Source organism: Pyrus communis, chromosome 1 (assembly GCF_963583255.1).
Source record: "Pyrus communis chromosome 1, drPyrComm1.1, whole genome shotgun sequence".
NCBI lineage: Eukaryota > Viridiplantae > Streptophyta > Magnoliopsida > Rosales > Rosaceae > Pyrus > Pyrus communis.
Window position 1 is genome coordinate 12,230,460 of NC_084803.1, and position 25,548 is coordinate 12,256,007.

At 40.6% G+C, this 25,548-nt stretch overlaps 5 protein-coding genes across 6 annotated transcripts; 4 read left to right on the top strand and 1 right to left on the bottom strand.

Moving 5' to 3' along the window:
- The first annotated feature begins 8,616 nt into the window (after positions 1–8,616).
- Positions 8,617–10,834, top strand: LOC137747994 (glucan endo-1,3-beta-glucosidase 8-like). Its single transcript, XM_068488404.1, has 2 exons — positions 8,617–9,232; positions 9,679–10,834. Exons 1-2 carry the CDS (start codon positions 8,886–8,888, stop codon positions 10,802–10,804), a joined length of 1,473 nt encoding a protein of 490 aa, XP_068344505.1. The 5' UTR covers positions 8,617–8,885; the 3' UTR covers positions 10,805–10,834.
- A 1,579-nt stretch (positions 10,835–12,413) lies between these two features.
- Positions 12,414–14,912, top strand: LOC137716409 (syntaxin-32-like). The gene is made up of 5 exons (XM_068455861.1): positions 12,414–12,823; positions 13,286–13,536; positions 13,621–13,793; positions 14,259–14,444; positions 14,596–14,912. The coding sequence occupies exons 1-5, from the start codon at positions 12,580–12,582 to the stop codon at positions 14,753–14,755; spliced, it is 1,014 nt and encodes a 337-aa protein (XP_068311962.1). The 5' UTR covers positions 12,414–12,579; the 3' UTR covers positions 14,756–14,912.
- Positions 14,913–15,676: 764 nt separating this feature from the next.
- Positions 15,677–18,211, top strand: LOC137715365 (uncharacterized). The gene is made up of 4 exons (XM_068454667.1): positions 15,677–16,811; positions 16,905–17,129; positions 17,244–17,335; positions 17,429–18,211. Exons 1-4 carry the CDS (start codon positions 15,708–15,710, stop codon positions 18,135–18,137), a joined length of 2,130 nt encoding a protein of 709 aa, XP_068310768.1. The 5' UTR covers positions 15,677–15,707; the 3' UTR covers positions 18,138–18,211.
- Positions 18,212–18,932: 721 nt separating this feature from the next.
- LOC137735272 (uncharacterized) lies at positions 18,933–22,354 on the top strand. Of its 2 annotated transcripts, none has more exons than XM_068474688.1 (3): positions 18,933–19,565; positions 21,206–21,458; positions 21,786–22,354. In XM_068474688.1, the coding sequence occupies exons 1-3, from the start codon at positions 19,227–19,229 to the stop codon at positions 22,172–22,174; spliced, it is 981 nt and encodes a 326-aa protein (XP_068330789.1). In that variant the 5' UTR covers positions 18,933–19,226; the 3' UTR covers positions 22,175–22,354. The 2 variants fall into 2 exon arrangements, with proteins under 2 accessions (XP_068330789.1, XP_068330796.1); XM_068474695.1 differs by having other exon boundaries at positions 21,206–21,455.
- A 415-nt stretch (positions 22,355–22,769) lies between these two features.
- Positions 22,770–25,105, bottom strand: LOC137735262 (cyclin-dependent kinase F-1-like). The gene is made up of 2 exons (XM_068474678.1): positions 24,566–25,105; positions 22,770–23,980 (listed from the first exon to the last, which is right to left on the bottom strand). The coding sequence occupies exons 1-2, from the start codon at positions 25,049–25,051 to the stop codon at positions 23,069–23,071; spliced, it is 1,398 nt and encodes a 465-aa protein (XP_068330779.1). The 5' UTR covers positions 25,052–25,105; the 3' UTR covers positions 22,770–23,068.
- Between the last annotated feature and the right edge of the window lie 443 nt (positions 25,106–25,548).

Here is a 25,548-nt window from a genome sequence, read left to right on the forward strand (position 1 = left end):
GGAGTGTAGAACGAAAATTTTAGAGTACCAATAATAATTCCCTTTGGTAGATCTAATTACATGTAGTACCTAAACTAAACCGATGGAAGTTTCTCCACTTGCACGATTCATTTCTTGTTGGCAGATTTGTTCTTCCATCACTTTCTTATTTAAATTGGCTTGTGAATTATCATGGTTGTTTGAGTACCAAACATTTGCATACCCTCCTTTCTTCTGCCACTTGTTTGAGTACCAAACATAGTATTGAAATCCAATCCCACTTTCTACCCGCCATTGGCAGAGATTCTCCTGAATCATCGGAGCATATGATAACTATAAAAACTTGATCTCCTCAATTGTAGATAAAATCTCTCTAACAGAAAGTTGTCTCCAACGGTGAACTAAATCCCATAATATAGCCTTAAAACACTAAAAATCTATCTCAACTAAGAGGGTAAAAAAAAATATTTTTTGAAGTGACGGACCAAAATTACAATTAAAACTAAACTTAGAACACGGAATTATCATCGACCAGTCATTTATCATATAAAGCTATAAAAAATTATTAAAGCTCGAATTATATTTAGCCCTCCACTGCTGGAGATGGCCCGAGAGACCCGCCTCGCAAACTAATCTAGCAGTCCCGATGATGTTGTAGGCGCCGTTTGTTATTTGTTTACTAACAAATGGTGTGACGTGGACAACGAATCACCGCCATTGTCACATACGGTATGTCGTTTATCGAATGCGCGCGCTGGCCGACCTGCAGGTCGCTCTCACGCTCCCTAACACGGCCTTTCGCGTCTTGAAAGATTGAAAAAACGTGGATAATATAGACACGAGGATTGGAACGTCAGCACACAAAACAAATTAGTCTAATTGGATAAGGACAAAAGTGAGACAAGGGAGTTGCATGGTGGGGGCTGCACGTGGACGTTGGTCATTGGACACAGATGGCCCATCTGCATTTTCACACACGGACTTGGATGCTCTCCTGAGCTTAAGAAGAGATCATTCTGACCAAATGACTTGGACTGTTGGATGAAAATCTAACGACTACAAACAAGAAAGTTCTTTAAAAGTTATAATAATTATAGCCGTTGAATTTTCATCCAATGACCCAAATCTTTTGATCAGAAGAATCCTCTTCTTGAGGTCAGGAGGGGATCCAAATCCTTTCCACACGGCTTCTCCTCGCTTTATCATCAGATAATTGCGAATTGCAATGTTGTCCCCACAATCTTTTGACCAGAATATTGTTCTTTTTTGCGTAATGACTAAAATGCCCTTTGTGCTACAAAAGCTACTATTGATCCATAATTATGGATTCGTTTAAAAGTGTTTTTAAAATGATTAAAATTGATTTCGGATTTGAGTATTTTACGTGATTTTTGAAAAAAAAATACTAAATTGCAGAAGGCACATAAAGTGTTTTTTCATAATTCATTTAGATGTTTGAGGGTTGATTTCGAAACCATTTTTACCAAAAACGTTTTAAGTTATTTTAAAAACACTTTTTAAACTAGCTATCGCAGAATTTGAATGAAATAAGGGAAGGGACAATAACGTAAAATAGAGCATGAATGACTTCAACAATCTGAATATGTGGGACCGGTTACGTCTGCACTCATTTCTCTCTCGAGGATGATCCTATAAACTATATAAACCACCACCACACCATCCATTCCTTCAGCATTAATCTATCTTGTTCTGTTATCCACCACCGATCTCCGCCGTCACCGACTCCCCATGACAACTTCTTACTTCCAGCAACCGCAAACACACCAAACTCGCCGCTGCAAGAGCCACCGGAAAATGGGGTTTGGAAAACGATGCTTGATGATGGCAAAGCAACAGAAGACACGGTTCTACATCCTCGGACGCTGCGTTTCCATGCTCCTCTGCTGGCACGACCACTCCATCTCAGATTAGATAGTTCCACAATCCGAAACTGATTGGTCCGTGTGATGCAGCGGAATTTACGATAGAAGGATCAGGTGGCAGAATCCTATTGATTTTCTGTTCTCCAAACTCCCCCAAGAGTCGAAACTGAAAGCTGAAGAAAAGCCGTGGTTGGTGGCAGAGCTTTAGGGTCGAAAGAACTCGATCAACGGCAATTGCTTTCGCAAGCCAAGAGAAAATATGATGTAGAAATGAAGCTAAAGTGTGCTTGTTTGTAATTGTGACTTTAGATTTTGCTTCTTTTGACTTATGTGACATACACATACAATAATTCATGTACACATGTTGAGAAATTTGAAAGGAGATCAAAGATCAAATGGAAAACAATGATTCACATACGTCCCTACTATTTTGTGTTGGTTAAATGAATATATGGGGTTTATTTAGTAGTAAAAATGAAGTGTCTCATAAAACAAGAATGCTAAGATCAGTTGTGCGTGCATACATGAACGTCACAGAACATAAACACCTAAATTAGTGCATGAGCAAAACTGATCCTAACAGTCCTCTCATTCATAAATCATATTAGATGATGCCCTGAGAAAGAAAAATTAAAATGTTAAAATCAGTCACACATAAATAAATAGATGAGATGATTTGAGAAATCATGTTTTTGGAATTCACAAAGCAGGGACTTTAGCCTATGAGTGTGATTATTCTAAAACTCATCTCTTTCATAAATCATATTAGACAATTAGCAAGTTCCATGAGGAAGAGAAACTAAATTATGAGAGAGAGAGAGAACATGAGATACGTAAGTGTTTTTTTTTTTTTTTTCTTTAAAAGGGGGGCAACTAGTGGCAAGTTACGATTATTCACTCATTCCGAGGGTCGGAAAGACTCACAAGGCATTTCAACCTCTCCTTAACTACAAATTTGGCTTTCACACCAGCAACGGGTTTCGAACCGGAGAACTAGTGTTTATAGCCCCGATGGAATGAGGAAAAAAAAAATCTATAGTCTTATTTAATTCATTGAAGTTGCTGCAAAATGTCAATTTGTGAATAAAAATGGTAGATCGGCTTGTTGAGCTATTTTAATCTGTCAAGTTATCTACTAAGAGCAGCAATATATAATATACAATATACAAAAAAGTCAGAAATGAGAGTTGTATATGTGCATAAACATTAGATTTGTTTTTTAATTTATTAGTGTTACTATTATATATTTGGTACGTATCCAAATTTCCAAATTGTTCACATGTTTCAAGTTTTAAATTTAGACTTTCAAGTGTAAAATGAATGTTTTCAATTTATTTAAAAGTTCTTGAAAAGTGCAGGGTAATTTCTTTAAAATGCCAATAACATCTCTCTAAAAACAAGAAAAAACTGAGGAGAAAGAAAGGTTGATAATCCCCAATAGTTTGGTGTAAACAGAAATCGAGTTTTCAATTAGTTAAGTTTTGAGAAAGAAATATGAACATCCATTTCAATGATTTCATACAAGCTAGGTCAATTGATCAGCTTCTTCTTCTTTGATTTGTGACGTTCAACCCTGCTCTTGTCGCTACACATCACACGCACCTAATACGATTTATATATAAGCATCGTGGGCAATAATTCAACACATTAACTTAATCATATATATTGTAAGTTGTTATATTAAAGCATCAACATGAAATTAGGGTTACATGCGATTCACACGGACAAATGAATATACATGAACTTACATGGCAGAGCCAGGAATTTAAAATGATGGAGTCAAAAAATAGTTTTAAAAAATTCATCATACTTTCATTTATAATTGTCCACGATGTGTTCTCATTAGAAACATAGTATCACAACATTATTATCAATAGAACCAAAAACATCTTTCTCAATGTACACAACCAAACTATCATTCAACCATTGATCACCCATCTTATTATGAGGTGGATTCTTCATAATTTTCATTACCGAAAAAGCTCTTTCAACTGAAGCAGTCGCAACAGTTAAATCAATGCTAATTTCACTAGCAAGTACACCAAGGGATACTGTTTGTCCCTCTTTGTCTCCGCCAACTTTTGTGCAAGGTTACTAATTCATTTCAACGCAGAAAACTCATTAGCTTTGTTAAATTAAGAAGGCATTAATTAAAAAATATTTTTTATTTTTTTAGGGATAAGTTTAGAAAAGGATAAGTTTACAAGTAAAAGGTTATTGGGATACGTTAACAAAGCAGCGTGCTGCTGCAATGCTGCTGTTGCAGTGCTGCTATACGAGTTCATAAAATTTTCAGAGGATAACTTGACAAGGTTATTGGGGTCAAGGGATGCCAATGCCCCCGCATTGGCTCCGCTATCAATCAATATTCTACAAAAGACTTGCCTGTAGATGTCGCCTTGAAGGAAGAATGTGAAGTAGTCTTCTACTCTCAGCACACTAAATTATTTTCTGCTATATGAATAGGGTTTTGCATATTAGAATTGTGTAGTGCGAGAGCATGGACTGCATCTTTATATGCATTTAGGGTTACTCTCGATCCCACTTATTATTGGAAAGCGATATTTACCCTAATCACAACCAAATCATATTAAGTTTCATCATGATTCCAAATCCTTGTATTTACTTAATAAGGGTTTCTATAAATTAGTTGCATAGTCAAGACTCCATGATTCTTACTTCATTAAGACTACCAGATCGCTCGAGTATCAAGTAATTCAAACGGTAGTTCATTGTCATTCATATAGGTACCGTTTGGTACGTGGGATGAGACGGAACACGCTTGTCCTACGTTAGGTGCGCCAAAGACAGTGGAATGCGTTGTCCCATGGAACGAGATTTGGTTAAATTTCCGTTCCACCTCCCCCTGGAACGACTCGTTCCACCCCGTGGAACACAAAATTATAAAATTTTAAGACAAAAATACCCCTCATCTTATTCAATATTTACACCATCTAAATTATAAAACAAAACCTAAAATTCTATCATCTTCTTTCCATCTTCTCTGCCACTGCCTTTTTTCTCCTGGGCCTCTCGCAACCTTCCTCCGCACCCTCTCCCGTAGCCTCTCTTTTCTTTTCTCCCAGGTCACTTGCAAGTACATTTTTCTTTCCCATTTCTCATCTACTTGGATTATTCATCGCTTTCTGTTTGGTTGCCGAGAAAGTTCAAGGAAACCACATAGAAAAATTGAAATTTCAACAATAACAGGCAAAAACAATCGGAAGTTAGCGACTTGAGGTTCCGTGAATTAACTTTTTATTGTCATTGATTAGTTGGTTACCAGATTAGATCATTAGAGATTCATCTCGACATAACAAATTCATGGTTGAATTGGTATTTGGGTATTTTCTGAATTTGGTTATTATGATTACCATTTTTCCCGAATACAAGCCTAGCAACCCAGGCTAATCCAATCCCAGTAAGCCTATTCGAACCCAACCCCACCTTCCTCTTGCCGCTTCCCTCCTCCCTGCTAGTCCCACGACGAGACCGTCGCCCTCCGCTGCGAAAACCTCAAGACCACCCACTTGCAGGACGTGGCCGACGCCGTCGCTTGAGGGATGGAACGGCAAGGATTAGACGGAAGATGTGAGGGATGACGTTGAACTTGTTGGCGGTGGCTCAGGTAAGGTTAAACTAGTCGAAGTGGATGGGTATGATTATCATTTAATCCTTCGTTCCATTCCGGCCTAAGCGTACATCAAACGTAGCATAGAACCTCCATTCCATCTTATTCTGTCTTGTTCCATCCTGTCTACATACCAAACGGTACTATAAGGTTTTTACATCTATAACTCTTTAAAAGCAACATTTAGTTTATATAAAAAAATAATAATAAAATAAAAAAACGTCACTTAGTACAACACCCTGGTCAATTCTTTTGGATACGTTATATATTCTTTTGGATACGTTATATATATGAGAAAAGCTGTCGAAATGTATTTTGGATGTATATTATTAGTGCCTACTTTTCGATTGTATTTTGGGCATTGTTGCTTTCCACTGGGACGAAGAACTCAATTTCTCAAACACACAAAACTCAAGAAGAAACATCCCCGAGAAAGACTGATATGCTCTTGAGAAAAGGTCATGTGCTTTGTACGTGCTTCATTTAGACATATATTATTATGATTCAATAATTAAGTGAAATTAGTAGACAGTTGACTTTTGAACTAGAGAATAATCAGCCAATCAATGGTTGTTATTAACATTTCAAAAATCTTATTCTGCACTTTTCACAAATGTATTTTTTTTTATAATTATAGAAAGTTTAGAATACCAAATAAAATTTTTGAAGTGCTATAGTTTCTTAGTCACATAACTCTTTCAAGGTAATTAAGATTTAACAATGCAGATGCGAGTTATGTTAGCTAAAAGTTAGTGCGTGCGCTTTCATGTACTCAAGTACCAATCTTTTTCCCTGAAGATTAGAATATGTTATTGTCCAAAAAAACAGTAAGGAAGGAAGAAGAGGAAAATCTTTCTTTCTTTCTTTCTTTCTTTCTTTTTTGTTTACATTTTTATCCAATAAGGTAGAAGAGGAAACATAAACCACAAACGTACATTATATAAACTAAGCTAATTAGGAATCGGGGATACCGGACACATTATATATATGCAAGGACGAAGAGGAACCTAAGAAGATATCAACAAACGAAGAACTCGAAGGTGAAGAAGCAAAGTGTTCGTACTCTAGGTCATATGGCGTGTCCAAACGTTGAGGTGAAACCGGATGCAGACGAAGACGATGATACTTTATTTTTCACACCCATGCTGAAGAATGCCGTTAAGGGCAATCAAGAATCAGAATCTGAAAATGGAACGCTAGCTGGTAATATACTTTTGAAAGTATTGTGGTCTTTCAGTTCATGTGAATTTTTCACTTGCAACCTTCTTAGCCTTTGGTTTCTAGCAGTTTTTTTTTTTTGAATAAATGATATTCTCTACACTAAGAGCGTGGGGAGCGGTCCTCACAATGGGCTAACTAGTAATAATGTGGTTTCTTGCAGTTGAGGCGAAAGAAGTACCATAATTAGTAACGTGGACACATTACAGGTTCAGTTGGAGTGCTGATTTGATCGCATTCGCTCTTTGAGCGAGGGCAGTCGTCTGCTGTATACATGTTCCGGTACTTCATACACTTCTGCACTCACATAAACTGCTTTTTCAACTATATCTAGGTGGCAGAGTCAGCTTTGAATGCCACTATAAAGGATCCAATATTTCACAGGGTTTATACAAATATGCTTTTGTGGTACTTTCCGTCTTTGGATTGATTCATCTTACAGGCAATGTTTTGGCTTAAGCTTTAGGCTGCCAGAAGGATGCCTTGTTTAATAATTCATCAAGTGTTACCCGTTTTGCTGCTGGATAGTAAGCTCATCTGGTATTGGGAAGAATACGCAAACTCGGCTCGTTGTTGCTGGTTTGCTTTTGTTCACCCGGCTAATACAGAAACAAGACACCGAGAACAGTCTAACGGCCAAGAAGGCGAAAACCCTGCACTCTATACGATCCACTGCTGTCTGTTGAATCACTTGTAACCTTTCGTGTAGACGGTGCCAGATATGAACTAGCTTCTAAGAAATGTAACAAATTTAGAATATTTCAATTTACTACCGTCCAGTAAATTCTCATACTATCTGTACTGTGATGGGAGTACTTTTAATTCATGGTTTGTACATGCAGAGAATAGTTAGTGTGTTGTACCATCACGCGTGACAAAAACACGCAACTTTCACGTAAGTTTCTGCTTTATGGAATACCGAAGGTTTCTGCTGTCAGATCCTAAACGGTAAAAAATCCTTAAAATACACTGGACGATAGACGATATTCGATACCACTGCTTCTCAAACTGTAGGGACAGGGAGGCAACAAAATCTGAATAAATCCAATGTGTGGCACTTGGGACGCCAGAGGCTTATAGGAATTGGTAGTGCCATGTGTGAATTTAGCATTCTCCTTCCTTCTCCCTTGGAATTGCACTATATATTATATAACACAACTTGGGTAGCAAAACACTTTTAGTGACGATAAAGTGTCAAACTTTGATGTAAAAAGCAACAGAAAAGATGGAGCCTGCAAATTGATGGTGAAATTAACACGTAGGTTTTGGCTGGAAAGTTAGCGTTTTGGAGTACTCTCTTTAAGTTTTCTTCTAAAAGAACAGTCAATGGCTTTTCTTCTCATGGTCTCACTATCTTTGCTATAAGTCTTCATGTTCCCATGCATTTTCTCAAAAGCTACTAAACTAGTCGAGAAACTTCGATAGAGTTGTCTGATTATGACAGTTCTCACATTAAGTGAACTACTATACCGAGTCAGATGGAATCAAAATATCGGGTGTTTCATACTTCTATTGTGAGAGCTAACCTCATAACGCGTTCTAGATGCCTTTTGCACAAGTTTTTCTCTTAAACCAATAGGCAATGCATTTCACTCTTTCTTTCTAGATTGGGGCTATCTAACCAGTGCAACTCTCAGATTGAGTGGACCAACATTGGGTCGAGTGGAACTAAAATATAAGGAGTTTCATAATTTTGTGAGAGCTACTTTACAAATGACGTGTTATGGATAACTCTGCAAAAGTTTTTTTCCCTAAACCAATAGGCAATGCATTTTACTCTTTTTCTTTGTGGACGGCCAAATTAGCATGGGTTTAGTATTCATATTTAATAAACTAACGCTAAACAAATAGCATGGGTTGGCCACCATAACTGAATAACTGAATTAAGCAACGAATCTTACATTTTTTTTCTGCTTTTCTCTCACCTCCCCCATGAAAGTTCTAACACTGAAATTCTAGAGAGAAAGAGAAAGAGAGTGAGAGAAAGATTGCAACTTTTCACTCTATATATTCAGGAAGAGAACCAAAAGAATTCCCTTCTTCCTCCCTCTCTCTCTTCCCTGCATCTCCCAAATCATTGGAGGCCTCGAAATCTTTCTCGATTCTTGCTCCATTCAACAAAGATTAAGATTCTAAGACAACCCTTTTAATTCTTTCCCAAAAGAAACCGAAAAATGTCACAAGAAAGAGTGCATCTCTTGGCATTAGTACTAATCCTTCTTGTTTTCGTGACAATGGTCGAAAAAGGTGCGACCTTTGGATTGAACTGGGGAACAATGGCGACGCACCAGCTCCCACCGGAGAAGGTTGTCCGGATGCTGGAGGACAACGGATTCGACAAGCTGAAATTATTCGAAGCGGACGGAAGGATATTATCCGCTCTCATAGGGACTAAAATTGAGGTGATGCTGGCAGTTCCCAATTTTATGTTGCAGGAGATGAGCCAGGATCCGGTGGCTGCAGATACATGGGTGGATGCCAATGTCACAAGTTACTGCTACTCTGGCGGAGTGAATATCAAGTTAATTTCTTCATTTTTTTTCAATGTTTTTCATGCTTTTGCCCCATGATTCTGAAGCAGTTGTTGTTTCCCTTTGATTGCTTTCTTTTATTCTGTTTTTCAACTGTTTACTGTGACTGCTACTTGTTTGTAACATGTCTGAATGAGTCAATCCTTTTACTGTGTGAGTCGATTTTTAAGGCCGAGTTCTACCCAGGTTCTCATATAGCGCGAGACTCGGGTTGAGTTGATTCTAGGACCTTGTGAAGGAATACTCTTTGCAGTTTTATTCTTTTCAGAATAATTGACCAAAAGATGGAAAGGAATGGAGCTCAGGGGCAAGGGGGCAGGCACACTGCCCTAGCCAACTGACCTAACTCACGTGTCTCTTTTTTTTATTTGTTACAGTGACTGTTACTTGTTTCCGAAAATGTCTCAATGATTGTTGTGGAATTGGGTTTTTTCAGGTATGTTGCCGTAGGCAATGAGCCCTTTCTCAAAACGTACAATGGCACCTATCTCCAAACCACGTTACCGGCTCTCAAGAACATACAAGAAGCCCTAAACAATGCAGGACTTGGGTCACAAGTCAAAGCCACCGTCCCCTTCAATGCCGACATCTACTTCTCCCCTGATTCAGACCCTGTTCCATCTACTGGAGACTTCCGGCCTGAAATTCGAGACTCCATAATTGCGATCCTCCACTACCTGAACACCAATGAGGCACCATTCACAGTCAATATCTATCCTTTTCTCAGCCTCTATGGCAATACCTATTTTCCTTTCGGTTTTGCATTTTTCGATGGAACAAGCAAGCCCATTAAAGATGGTAACCTGCTGTACACCAATGTGTTTGATGCAAACTTTGACACCCTACTTTGGTCTCTCACCAAAGCTGGTTTCCCCGAGATGAAGATCATAGTTGGAGAGGTGGGCTGGCCAACTGATGGTGACATAAACGCGAATATCCGCAACGCAAAGAGGTTCAATCAGGGAATGATTCAGCATGCCCTGAGTGGAGACGGAACCCCAGCAAGGAAAGGCAAACTCGATGTATACCTCTTCAGCCTCATTGACGAAAACATGAAAAGCATTGCCCCCGGGAACTTTGAGAGGCACTGGGGGATATTTGAGTATGATGGGAAGCCGAAATATAATTTGGATTTGTCAGGCACTATGCAAAACGAGGTCCTTGAAGCTGTAGAAGATGTGGAATATATGCAGAGGAGTTGGTGTATTTTGGACCCAAAAGTTAAGTATTTGAATGATTTGGCAAAAAGCATTGATTATGCTTGCACACTCTCAGATTGCACTTCTTTGGGATATGGAAGTTCTTGCAACAATCTCAGCCTCCAAGGGAATGCTTCTTATGCATTCAACATGTACTACCAGGTGAACAGCCAGAAGAGCTGGACGTGCAATTTTTCGGGTCTCGCTGTGGTCACCGATGAGGATCCTTCCGTTGGGGACTGCGAGTTTCCGGTGATGATTTCGTATGCTGCTCCATCAGTGTTGTTGCATAGCAGGGGAGCTTTGCACTTTGTGATGAAAATTGTTGAAGGGTTTCTGTTGTATTTGATGATTCTGCTATGACATAAAGCTTTTAGGAAGCCATGGTTTCAAAGTATAGGACTTTTTTTTCCTCTTATTTTCTTACATTGATTCTACAATCTTTAAAATGTAGTGGACTCATAAGTTTAAATGTGAATTATTTCTATGACTTTGGAGTTTGCATTTATGAATACTTTTATTGTGATGGTCGCACAGAAAAATTTCTTGCAATGAGAGTTACATATAAACAAACTCTCCTCCTCTCTTATATAAACAAACTGTTTTTTCCTCGCGTATTTTTTGTATAATGAGGAGAATCTTCATTTCCGTTTTAGTCATATACAAGTTTTAAGATAAATTTGCAAAGAGCTTATGGTTTAAGTGATTAACAACATTTAACTTTGTATTCGGATAACTGTAAGTCAAATGTGATTAGTAGCATCTTTGCATTTGAGGTACTCTATTCAGATTTCCTCTTCTCTAGTATTGTGCTTTTTTTTCTCGAAAGAATGATAATGGATTAGGCGAGTCGAGCTACGCATAAGGCTTGACCGTTGGACTGCAATAGTAGAAACCTTATTCTCTAAGCCTGCACAACGAGAAAAGAAAGAACCAAAACTCTAGAATTAGTCGTCAACTACATGTAGACTACTTCCTTTCCACTCAAAGCGATTAAAAATGGTTAACTCTATAACAGAACGACCTCCTCTCAGTCACCTATATCCGAATTTATTAAATAAAGAAAAGTGAAAATAAAAGAATACAAGCAGGGGGACGAAAAATAGGACAAAACTCAAGGTCACAAGCATGGGCAGCAGTTGCAAAATCTGGAAAAGTGGACCACCAATAATAAGCACTACCAACTGCGATAAAAGAAGTTAGGGCATCAACAACTTGATTACCCTCGCGATAAATATGTGTACAAAAAATACTCATATGACGAAGGCGTCATCAACAATTGTTCCAATCAACCAAGAGAAACCAAGGAATTGATTTAGGGGAACAATAAAGATATTGAATAACCAATATGAAATCAGTTTCAATCCAAATATGCTTCTAGTCTCGAATCTAAGAAGCACGAACCACCTCAATGAAAGCTAATACTTTTGCAGCCACTAAACTAACAAACTCCGTATTTGAAGAGAAAGAAACAAGAATATGTGCATCTGAATTACGAAAAATCTCATCGAAACCAACACGATCATTTGTGCAACAACCATCTGTATTCACCTTAACCCATTCAGATTGCGGTGCATCAAATCACCAGAATGAATGAGTCGAATCAGTGAGAAGGCGTCCCAGCAAAATCTTCCAAACGAGAAGACTTTAACGAGGCTGAATTCGTTGAGATGTTTTATCGTTCATACAAATGATAAGGTTTGGAGGTAAACTCTCAATTAAAATGATTTTGTTTGAAAGGACGATATCTACGTAATTTATTCTAAATTACAAAGTCACTAATGCTACGGTCCACTTGTATTTCTTTTTACTGGTATCTAAAAATTCGACTCTTATAAATGACATATTTGATACTGAATTATTACTAGTTTTGTACCTAAATAAGAACATTAGATTTAAATTTTTTCCTAATTAGCAACCTTGGTTGATATTCAGCCCATAGCTGAACCTCTATTTACGTTTCTGACCCATTTCCTTCCCTGCCACCGAACTCAAATCATAAACCGAAAATATCACCACCAATGACCCCCATTTCCTTCTTCGATTCTTCAGCCTCCATTAATTCCATAAATTATACATTCATACATATAATCTCCATTTCTACAATTTTTTCTTTGTAATTGTATAAAAGTAAAGAAATGCAAGGGAAATCCGGCCAATCGTCGTTCCGAGATCGAACGCAGGAGTTTCAGAGCGTCACGGATAGGCTTCGTAAGTCGTTCGCGCCATCTTTCAATGGGCCGTCGAGCAGCGGCAGCAGTGGCGGGAAGCTCGACGGACCTCGATCTGCGGCGTCGGTTCAATCGGAGTTCAACAAAAGGGCTTCCAAGATTGGGCTCGGGATTCACCACACTTCCCAGAAGCTTGGAAAGCTCACACAATGTATGTCAAAATATCTGCTCTTTCCCAAATCAATGTTTTTTTTGTATAATCCCAATTATATATGCCTGATTGTGTGTTAATTATGCTAAAGGATGTGTAAATTGGGATCAATATGCTTAATTAGTGTGTTAATTATGCTTAGAGAGGATCAGGACGCTAAGCAAAAGTTTGTGATGGAATTAGAATATGAATAAACTGGTAATTCAAGGCTGTACCTGCCTATACAATATGGACAAACAAAACCCTTTCAAACTTTTAATCGAAAATAGAACTTGGTGACGCTAAACAAACAATAACCCGTATGTAAACCACGATTTAGTACACTATATTGTTTGTTTAGCGTCTCTCCGGTCCAAAAGGTGTTTCTAAACACTGATGCTTTGTGATTAGTTTACTTAAGTTGAAATCCATGCTGATATTTGGAGTGATCTGCGCTGAAATATTTGCTTTGGTATTCGCCAGTGGCGAAAAGGACATCGGTGTTTGATGATCCGGCTCTGGAGATCCAAGAGCTGACTGCAGCTATAAAACAAGACATTACTGGACTTAATTCAGCACTGATAGATCTGCAGCTGCACTGCAATTCCCAGAACGAAAGTGCGAACATCTCGAGTGACACCACGACTCATTCAACCACCGTTGTAGATAACCTGAAGAACCGGTTGATGAGTGCTACGAAGGAGTTTAAGGAAGTTCTGACCATGCGGACAGAGGTATACTGTATGTCCTGCACTGCACATAAGCCTCATCAGTTTTTCCGTTTGACTACAATCTAATGTTTGTTATCTGTGTGGCAGAATTTAAAGGTTCATGAAAATAGGAGGCAGTTATTTTCTTCAACCACTTCGAAAGAGTCAACAAATCCGTTTGTTCGTCAACGTCCTGTGGCTGCCAGATCAGCTGCTAATGCATCGACAGCTCCTCCTCCATGGGCCAATGATTCTGCATCTTCGTCACAGTTATTTCCTAGGTAAATTTCCCGTTAGGCATCACTATGTTTTACGGAAGTAGGTATTGTAAGCATATTTGTTACATTCTAAAGGCAAGTTCTTATCAGGTGCCTCGACCTCCAATATATATTTGGATATTGTGTTTTCGGGTTCCCATATGTCAATTTGTTTCTCATTTTAAACTGAATTCTCAAGTAATCAGATGAAAGCACCATTCTAAACTTGTTGTTGCATAGAACGGTAGAAGTCCATGCCTATTCTTTTGTTTATGACTTCTCTTATGTTCATCCCACTGTTAACAGTGACTCGCTAGACAGCGCACTTGCATGTAACCTTTTAATTATTGCCTTTCATTGTGGAACATGGAGAGGAATAGTGTCACCATCTTCCTAATGCTACATGTGGATGTAGTGAAATGTATATCATAGATCCATGTTTTCAGTTTGATATGTCATCGGCATTGGTATGTATTTTTTTTTTTTCAGGAAGCAGACGGATAAGGAATCTCGACCATTATTGCAGCAGCAGCAGCAGGTAGTAGAACAACAAGACACCTATATGCATAGCCGCTCTGAGGCTCTTCAGAACGTGGAGTCAACTATTCACGAGCTGGGTAACATATTTACCCAATTGGCAACCATGGTTTCGCAGCAAGGAGAGCTTGCAATCAGGTTTGTTGTTTGGCAGTCATGCTAGAAAGTACATGTGTGCATTCAGAAGTCTTCACTGAAAGAAAACACAAACTTGTAGAATAAATGTTTGTTTAAATGCTTAAAATACCAATGCATGGGGCTCATCCTTGCTTACTCGTGTGGTTGTCAGGATTGACGAGAGCATGGACGAGACGCTGTCCAACGTGGAAGGAGCGCAAGGGCAACTGGCCAGGTACCTTAACAGTATATCATCCAACCGATGGCTAATGATGAAGATATTCTTTGTACTTATTTTATTTCTTATATTTTTCGTATTTTTTGCTGCATAAGGATAATAAAAAAAATATATATACAAAGCAAAGTAACAGAGCTATGCTTTCCTTTATAGACATCCGGTATTCATCTTGTATTTTCTATCATTTGATGTTCAAAAATTGGCGTATAGTACATATGAATTGCGACGGAAAGTGTAAAGTAATTTTGACAATATTTCTTGGATTTGATTGTATTCTAGATATGGGAACTGGTACACAATCTAGTTTTGACAATGGTCAAGATAACGAACGGGAATGAGTTCATTAGAAACTTAGCTGTTAGCACTCGCGCAATACTTCTCACTTGCTAGTCGTAATGGTCACTTGTTTGAGAGATCCATTGTATACAATTGTTGGGAAGATTTTTCCACACCTTAAAGCGGATGTGCGACGCTGCTGGGGATGAATCTTGTATGCAGTTTTGTTGCAGAAGGACATAAACATTGCAGCACTTGCTTCTTGGCCCTGGAAATGCAGTCTCTGAATTGCGGAGCTCGAGCGATTTGTAGTGCATGGTAATCTTATCCCACATCAAGAAATCTATGCACTAATGAAACCTTGGACTTCAGAATACCCGTGATTCGGCTGCCCAAGCACTAGGAAAGGACTTAGTAATGGCATTCGGTGTATCATCTGGGACCAATAATATTGTGCCGTATGTTTTAATTTTTCACGTTACAATGTGCTATTGGCTCAGAATGTCACGGTAGCTTACCGAGAATGTAGGTATGTTTCTTTCCAGAATTAGATAGGGGATAACGTTACGGTACGCAGCACAAGCTTCGAAATTCAAACAATTATGGTTCTAATAAACAAACGGTTAGCGGGAATTTGAATTTGAAATTTCGTAACGGCCAAATAATCTCCGGGCCCACCCTTTTCCTTTGCAAATACAGAGTAGAGAGTACTACGTCTCCACAGATTCAACCCTCCACCTTCTCTCTCCGTCTCTCTTAGACGCACAACAATGGCGTCGCTCACTCCAGGAATCCTCCTGAAGCTCCTCCAGTCAATGAACTCCGCCACCAAAGTCACCGGCGACCACCGCTCTGCCCTCCTCCAAGTCATTGGCATAGTCCCCGCCCTCGCCGGCTCCGACCTCTCGTCCAACCAGGGCTTCTACGTCCAGCTCTCCGACTCCCTCAACTCCACCTACGTCTCCCTCTCCGATCGCGACACCGACCTCATCCTCACAAACCGCCTCCAGCTCGGCCAGTTTGCCTACGTCGACCGCTTCAATTTTGACTCCCCCGTCCCACTCGTCCTCGGTATCCGCCCCATCGCAGGCCGCCACCCCTTTCTTGGTACCCCAGAGCCCCTTGTGGCCAGAGTGTCTACCTCAAAGCGCGAGTTCGTGATCCAGCCTGTGTCGGATTCCGACCAGTCCGCGGATTTCATGGCGATTTACCTGTCCAATAAGCAGCAGGAGCAGGTTGTGAGGAATGACAACAAAGAAGCCAAGATTGAGAAGGCACGACCATCAAGGCAGCCTCTTGCTCCTCGAGACAATGTCAATACGGGAGAGAATTTGAATTCAAATTCAATTTCGGATGAGGCTAAGAAGATCTCAGATCGGCCGGCTTCCAGGTTTTCGTCTCCGGCAGGTGCAAAGAGGTCTGTTTCTGTCGGGAAGAAGAACCCTGCATTGGCCGAGAGAGATCCATCGCTGGCAGGAAAAGGAAAGAGATCGGGATCTCCAGCCCCCTCGAAATGCGTGGTTCCAAGCTTAATGGTGGCGAAGGAAGAAGATCGGAAGGCGTCAAAAGAGGCGGCGATTATAGTGCCGTCAAGGTACCGACAGCCGTCCCCGGTTGGGCAGCGGAGGCAGCCTTCGCCAAATGCCCGGAGGGCTTCGCTTTCTCCCGGGAGGCGGTTGTCCGGAGGAGTGAAGGACTCTGCTGCCAAGAAGAAGATGGCAGGTATAGTTGCAGGGATTTCGAAGGTTTCGGAAGCCCTCATTGGGTCTGGAAAGGGTAATCGAAGGGGCTGGGATGAGTCGCCGGCGGTGGAGCAGAAAGAGAAGCCTGCGGCGAAGAACAAACCAGATTTGCAGTCATTTATAAGGACTCAGGTAGTTTTTCCCTCTGTGTATCTGGATTAAAAAATTTGAATTACTTACTGCTCTGCATATTCTGTTTCTGTATTCTGAATTCTGTCTTCGCAGGCTGCCCTTGCACGACGATTAAGCGATGCAAAAGGTGGAAGTCCGAACGGCGGTGATGATTCTTCCAGCAATGAGAAAACGAAATCAGGATCACTGAAAGATTTGGTGGTCCAAGAGAAACCCAGCTGTGCAGCAGCTCCGGGCATCACTGTTCATGAAAAAAAAAGGATTGATGGAAGTGTCTCACTTGATGCAGTCTCTTCAGACCTTGCAAGGCTTGGAAAGGTATAATCTTTGGCATTCGATGCCAACTTGGGCGAGCTTTATTTTTGATGCAAATTGCGTTACCCAAATAGTTTGATCAATATGGACTAAGTTCTAAACCGTATCGAATTGCAGGAAGCTTTGCAGAGGAAAGTTCTAGCTTCTGCAGCCGCAGCTGAAGCTCTGGAGGAGGCCATTGCTACTGAGTCTCTAGTGAGGAAATTAAGGTAGTTTTATCATTCTGTTCTTATGGCCTTAAATTTGTTTAAGGAATTGTTCTGCCGCTGTCGTTGAATTCCACTATCCTTTTTCTGTCGCAGCATGTTTGCAGAACTCGCTTCTACATCCAAGGTTGGGAGCCCTCTACCTGCCATTGACCGCTTCTTTTCGATCTATGATGAAGTTGTTAAATCAACCACACTTACTGAATCAATTGCTAGTAACCGCAATTCAGATACATCTTACAATGATCAAATTCCCACTGAGCAATCGAAACCTGTTTCACTTTGGGTCGAAGCTGCCTTAGCTACTGATCTCAGCATTGTCTCTCTCCTTGCCGCTCAAGACAATGAAACTCCGTCAGCTTTGCAGAAAAGTCTGTCAAAACGACAATACACACCTGCCAAATCCCATCTCAAGATTTCCCCTTCTTCACCGCAGTCCACTGCTGGCGTTGGAACATGGACAAAGGGTCATGGAATGAAGGAGACAGTCGAGCTCGCAGTAAGTCTGCAATCCGAGATGCAAATGTGGTTTCTGCAGTTTGTCGAGAAGGCTCTGGATGCCGGTTTCCGAGTGTTTGGAGAGTGCGCTGCAAATGGCGGTAAATTGCCTATCGACTGTGGCTCCATTGCAGCTGTTCTATCGCAGTTGAAGCGAGTGAATGAGTGGCTGGATGGAGTCGTCTCGAAAAGGAATGAGCTGAATGAGAAGGTTGATGGGCTGAAGAGGAAGATCTACGGCTTTGTTATTCAACATGTTGGGACGACGTTCGACAACCCCACTCCTCTTGCTCCTTCTTCCTCTTGATTCCATAATTTTAATTTATTTTGGTCTCTATGTTGGTCTCCATCTTTTCTAATTATATTCCCAATTTGTCACAACTGCTTGATGTGGTAGTCGCTATTTTGCAAAGAATTCATTCGAATTGTTGTTTTTCTTGAGTAATATCGTTATGTGAGCGTCTCACACACCACGAGTATAGTTTGTGGGACGAACTTGTGAGCTCTATCAACGAAGAAATTGATATATGTCATTTGAGTCTCACATATCACCTAAGTACACGTGATTTATCCCGGAACTTCATTATTTGAGCTCACCTTAATCAATTCAAGCTTACAAATTATGGGTTAAATTATGTTTTATCCCATCAAGTTTGTGTAAAATTACAACTTCATACATTATTGTTAAAACGTTTCAATGTAAATTTACTTTTAAGTTGCAATTATATAACCGTTAAAAAATCTGTTAATTTGACCAGCCGCGACAACGGCAACGGGCGACCGCCGGAAGAGCTTCCTACGGCGACATGCCCTCGCCGCCATGATCGGCGAAAACGGTGCCGGCTCGCTGGATACGATTGACCAGCCCGATGAGAAAAGTGGGTCCAAATCATATGCATGGAAGCCAGATGCCACTCTTATCCTGACCGCTCCCCCACCCACAAGGAAAAAAACCTTCCTTGCAAAAATCCAAGCCAATCGGCCCCATGCCGAACCATCCATCTCCACCGCACATCAAAATCTCCATCGTAAGCCCATCCAACGGCTAGGATTCACTCACACCCCAGTACGAGATTCGTATATAAAACCCCTCACAGATTCACACGCCCTCTGCCCGTTCGGGTTGAAAATCCTCCGACTCTTTCACTCATCAGCCGAGCTCACCGAAACGCGCCGTTTCGTGCTCTTCCCTCTCTCAGATCCTCACCAACCTCAAAGCACCAATCTGCGAATCCAAAATCCCTGTCAAAACCCTAAATCCATTTCCCTCCATCATTTCCGATTTTGCCCTACACATCCCGCCTGAGCTCCGTGACCAAAACCGTAATTCACATAAAGCCCGCCGTTTGGCGACGCGGATAACTCTTCCGTCTGGACTTTGCGGAGGGGGTGAGAAATGGCGGGAGGCGCGAGCAGGAAGGACGAGTCGGTGGTCCTGAACAGCACCAATGTTTTTGCGGCGCTTGGGAGCTTGAAGAAGAAGAAGAAGGGGGACAAGAGCTCGTCCAAAAGCTCGAAAGGCGGCGTTGCAGCTCAGGAATCTGGGGAGGCGGAGAAGGAGGTCTTTTGGGCACCGGCGCCCCTTGTCGCGAAGTCGTGGGCCGATGTCGATGACGAGGACGATGACGACTACTACGCAACTACAGCTCCGCCGGAAATGGGTTGGGCCGGTGAGGATTCGAAGGCGGCGAAGGAAAGCGAGCTGGAAGCTGAGCATGCGGAGGCCGGCGAATTGGTATATTCTTTGAGCTTTTTGTTTTTGTTTTTCGTGATCTTGTTTTTGGATAGTGCTAAATTTGGAAAATTTATTGCATATGTGTATGTCTGTGTGTGTAGAAATGTGGATTAGTTTGGATATATCTCTTGCTGTTTTCAAATATGATCGGATTCCGCTCATGATGCAGTAAAAACTGTAGAAGGAGATGATATTTGTTTGTTTATATTAATTGATAAGGAAATAAGTGATAGGAACCCTGTGGTTTTGCTTGTGATATCACCAAATTTCGTTCAAGCAATTAGATTTGGTAATTCTTATATACTTTTGGATTGAATGAGATGATGGTTAGTGAAGGGTTTTAGATCATAAGATTTGGCAGGAGTTACGGAATTTATTGAATGTTTATATCCGTGGATTTTGTGGAATCCTTGTCTAATTTGGATCGTTCTGTCAATCATTTATTTTAACGGTAGTGGATGCGGATCGTTTAACAGTAGTAGTTACTGCATCTCTGTAAAGGGTTAAAATCTACTAGTTTCTCCTACACGTGCAGGCTGAAAATCAACTCTGTGTGGCTACACGTGTTAAGTCACCCCACGTTTTATAGAGAATGAGATCTTTTGAATCCCGATCGTTACTGCATTTTATGTAATGGTTAAAATGTACTCTGCTTTGCCTGCAGACGATAAGTCATCGCATCTTTGATGTTATGACATGGTTTGCTGTGGCTTTTGCGGAGAAAGTTGATTTGTCTTTTAGCCACCTTCACGTGTGGAGTTGAATTTATTGTTCCATTAGGAAGTTGCTGTATCCCATTTGTCAGTAACCATGGATTATCCATGATCTGTGTCCTTTAAACGCCCGGAAATTGCTATATTGTATTAGGTGTGGCTGACGAACTGATAGTTTTCTTCCTGTTGCTGTCACGAGACAAAAACCATATCCACAAGTGGATGTGTTTCATTGAAATGGTTCTCGTTCTTTAGTGTGGACCCTATAAAATTTGTTTCTTTTGTTGTTTTCATCATGGTATTTTTTTGGTGCATACGTTAGAGAATGAATTGGTGTTCTGATAATTATGAGACTAAGTGATTGCCTTGTAAGTAGCTTAGGCAGTTTCATTGTGGAAACACAGTGTATTTCCCAGGTTTCCAAAAAAAAAAAAAAAAAACTTGGTCTTGATTACTGATTTGTTTTTGGTGGATGGAACCGACCAGATGACTGTGATTCGAAAGGCCCTGATCTGTTTGTGTTTGGTGGATTTTGGACAATCAGTCTTTGGTCTTTGAAAAAATGAACTACAATGCCATTTCATGCCTACTATGCATCCTTACTATCAAATGTATAAACCTGGTGTAAAGTAGATCGGTATTTGAAATGCATATTGCCAAAACTTTTGCCGATAATTGAAAAGTATTTCTTTTATGTCTGAACAACATCCAAAACGTGTTTTTATGTTGTGTGTGTGTGTGTGTGTATTTAAGGGTACTTATGCTTCTCTATTCAGCTGTAACAATTATTGTCTTCTTTGAAAGTCAACTTCATCTTTCTTACAACGAAGATGTCATTTTTTTTCCTTTTCAATCTCCAAAATCATATGAGTCGGTACTATTCCTCTGGTTATATTGTGGAATTCTTATATTTAGCCCAATTTCCAGGAAAGTGAAAGTGAGGAGGAAGGTGGTGATGAAGTTGATGACGTTGATGAGGAACATGAAAATGAACTTGAAGCCCCAGTGGAAACTGAGCCAGTTAAGAAGCTCCCTGAACCTTCTCCAGCCCCCAAGGATACAGAAAGGCAGCTTTCTAAGAAGGAACTGAAGAAGAAGGGGCTTGAAGAACTTGAAGCAGTTCTTGCTGAGCTAGGATACCCTACCAACACCGAGACTAGTGGCCAAGATGATTCCAGTGGTAATATAGTTTATATGAACAAGTTTCTGTATGCCAGTTATCGTTTTGTAACTGCTTATCTGTCTTATGATTGTTTACATAGCATCGATGCAAAATGAGTGTCGGTTTCCAGAAGCTTAAATACTTACACTAAAAGTGCTCAAGTTTTCATGGAGTAGGACTAACTTTCGGTCTCTGTCTAAAATTCCTTTATTAGGGGTTTCATCAAATTTGATCTCTTTCATGGAATCATGATCCTTCTACTTTTGCAGCTTTCTGTCATATTTGATCAATTCAATTTTTGTTATTTCTTACACGAGCCTTATTTGGCCCTACCTTTGCGTGCAGGTGTTACCCAAGAGAAGAAAGTAGAGAATCAAAATGGCGATGTGGACAAGAAGGAGAATGCCATTGGCGAGAGCAAAAGTGCAAAAAAGAAGAAAAAGAAGGACAAGTCATCGAAGGAGCCAAAAGAATCTCAAGACCAGCCCGATGGCACAAATGGTGGAAGTGCGGCAGCAGATGAAAACACTGGGAGGGATAAGGGAGAAGATGCATCTACTGGTGATGTTAAAGAGCGGCTAAAGAAAGTGGCATCCATGAAGAAGAAGAAATCAAGCAAAGAAATGGATACAGCTGCTCGAGCTGCTGCAAGTGAAGCTGCTGCCAGGAACGCTAGGCTAGCTGCCTCAAAGAAAAAAGAGAAGAATCACTACAATCAGCAGCCAGTGCGGTAAGCCGGCTATGGATCTTAAGTTTTTGTTCCATTATTTTGTTTCTCCTATATGAACTTGTACTTTTGTTTATTTGTTGAATGGAACAATAAACCTTTTCGGAACTAGTTTTGCGAACTTTACTGTCGAGAAGATAGTCTTTTACTTAAAGGAAGAAAGGAAAAGTATGGTTATATTTTCCTACCGTTTTCCCGGTTCGTATCGTCTGAATTTTGTTTTCTAGTAGGCACCATCTTCCTTTCTAGTGCAACCTCTGTGGGCATGTCATAAATCGAGGAACGCTAAAAGGATTGGAAATGAGACCAACAAGGGGGTTATACAGGGGAAGTCGGGAATCAAAATCATTTTAACCTATGTTGTAGTAAATGCGATGAAATAAAGAATCAGAATGATTTCAATTTCTATTCCCGACAAGTAAATATGTTGGGTAGTGTGCCCGTCCGGCTCGTCCTTTTCACACCTACAAAGAAAATCGAAGAAAGTTGAGATTTCATCCGAAATCAATTGGCGTTGGGGGGGGGAGTAACCCAATTCTTTATAAATTCTTGCAAGGTTTCTTAACATCTGATTAAAAGAGAGCGTAGAAGGAATTCTTCACCTTGAGGTAAAACTGTGGATTTATTTCATAAAATCTGAGCCTTTGGTTTAAATCCAAGGGTCAGAAACAGTAATCCACAACAAATCCCAAGTAATGCGGTTTATGCTCATAAGTAACATTAACAATCATCCTAATAAGAATGAAAAGATACAAAATTCTGTGGTAAAATCCCTGGTCCCTTTTAGAACCACTCCAACATGGCTGAAATCGGTAGATATACATGTACCTTAAAATTTGATCCCCCGAAATATTTTACGCAATAAATAACATAAGAATCGATATCACCGTACCCTTCGAACTCAGAAGGACTGAATGTGAGAGCCAGTTGAGGTAGTATTTACAGGGCGGAAGTCGTCAAAATCAGAGTCGGAACCCATATCTTCGTAATCAGGCCAGTCACCGGGAGAATCGGAACCCATATCTTTGGTTTGGGGGACGTGGAGCTCGGATAGGGGAACTGGAAGAGGCTCTTCGTTGAAATACTTCTCCTGCAGCAGCTCCATAGCCGTAGCTCTCTTAGCTGGGTCGAAACAAATGAGTTTCTTCACTAGAGAGACTTCAGCAGGGGAACGGTTGGTCAGGCAGGCCTCTATGCCGACTGGATTTTCTACTTTATTGAACGATATTATCCTGTAATCAGGAAGTTTAAGACACCCAGGCCACACCTCCTCAGTTAAGTTGCCCAGAACACTGATGATTCTGCCAAGCTGATCAATATCAGCAGTTCCAGGAAAAAGTGGCTCCAGCGTCAAAAGCTCAGCAAAAATGCAACCCAACGACCATAGATCTATCTCTAAACCATAGTCTATGGATCCGTAGAGCAGTTCTGGCGCTCTGAACCATCGAGTCCCAACGCAGGATGTCAGAGCTCCATTTCTATCATCTCCACCCTCTGCCTCATAAGAATAGGAACCCCTGAAAAGATCATCGTCTACGTCACTTGCTGTACATGTTGCTAGACAAGATGTATCTCCATCAGGAACGTTTGTATCTTTATCCAAACCTTTCGCCTTGACCTCATCTAACACTCGAAAATATTCCTCTTTGCTCATAGTTCCCTGTTCTTGAGCTCTGTACCCTTCTTCACATGACTCTTCTGTTTCAGGAATCACTTCAGGTGGCTGAAAGGTACTCTGACTAAGAGCGCTTCGTTCAAACAGTTGTGGGTTTTCGTCATCAGGAACATATCCAGGCTCCAAGAGTATCCTTGCCTAAAGATCAAGACACATAACACAAAGAGTTCAATGTTGTAGACATTAAATAGAAGAAGGTCCGAATAGGAAATGCAAACTTTTTTTCGGTTGCAACGTTGGAAATATGAATTTTCTCAATACAAATAAAAGATGCAAGTCTTCTGCAGCCAGTGGCATGTTGAACAATTGACACCAAACATTTCTTAAACTACAAAAGATTAAAGTGACAGGCTTCCCTAAAATTAACATTCAACTAATGCTCGCTCGCTCTGTAATCGTTCTAACACGAAAATTTTCGATACAAACATCCAAGCAAATCAAACTCTGTGTATTCATTTCATTCATCAAATAATCCTCTAATCCAAGGTCAGTTAAACTCCATCAAAAACATTTTGATCCACTCTTCAACCCTGTTAAAATTATAGTAAAAGTTCAATCTTTCAATCGAAATATATAAATTAACAATTACACATTATAATCTGATAATCCAAAGCATCTCCTACACAATCTAATCCACTGCATATCTAATTTCTAATTTTTAACCCAAAATTTCCCAATCTTCTGCTGAAACAAACAAAATTCAACCAAAAAATTTGAAATTACCTGACCAAAATCAGCCAGCTTCAGAACTCCATCTTCCCCAATCAACAAATTACAGGGCTTCAAATCGCGGTGGACGACCATATTCCGATGACACGCGTCGACCCCCGATAGGATTTGCAGCATCCACCGCTTGACCTCGCCGCACTCAATCCCGCCCTCTCGTTTCTTGGCGCTTCTGATGACAGTGGCGAGGTCAGTCGTCAAGAACTCCAGGACCAGCACGGCGTCCTCGTCCTCGCGCCAAAAGTACTCGTACAAAACGACGACGTTGGCACAGCTGTGGAGGGCCTGGAGGGCCTCGATTTCTCGGAACGCCGACTGGTAGTCGTGGACCTCCTTGAGCGCGACGGTGATGTTGTCGGAGAGCCGGATGGCTCGGTACACATCGGAGTAGGCTCCGGATCCGACCCGCTCCAGGATCTTGTACTTTGCGATGATTTCGGGTCGGCTGTGGATGCTCCAGCTCTTCGCTGGTGGAGAGTCCATGACAATCGCGCAAGAGAGATACAGAGACGGAAAGAGGGGAAGAAGATGAAGAGATGCGCGAGCGAACACGTGCCAAGTTTATTTTCTTCCCCTTCCTACTTAAGAGGTCCTCACGTGAGCACGTAAACAAAGAGCATTAACTTTTATTTCCTTCTTTTATTACTGCCAATATTTACATGTGCACGCAAAACCGATAAAAAAATCGTGAGTTATTCGCAGTTTTTGTGAAGAAAAACAAATTATAATTTCTTAATTTTTGCAAAATCTTTTTGCGGAATGTTGTGAAAAATGTTTTAAATTATTTGAAAGCGGTTTTACGGGAGTCACATAAGATGCATAAAAAACTTTTGATGTAGCAAAAATTTCACGAAAATAGATTTTATGACGGATTTTATAAAACTTGGGAAAACCAAAATGGCCATCCTTGGTCCTCGTGTCTATCACAGCAGGTGAAGTCGTAGATAGATTTTTCAGTATAACCGGCATACGAGGTAATA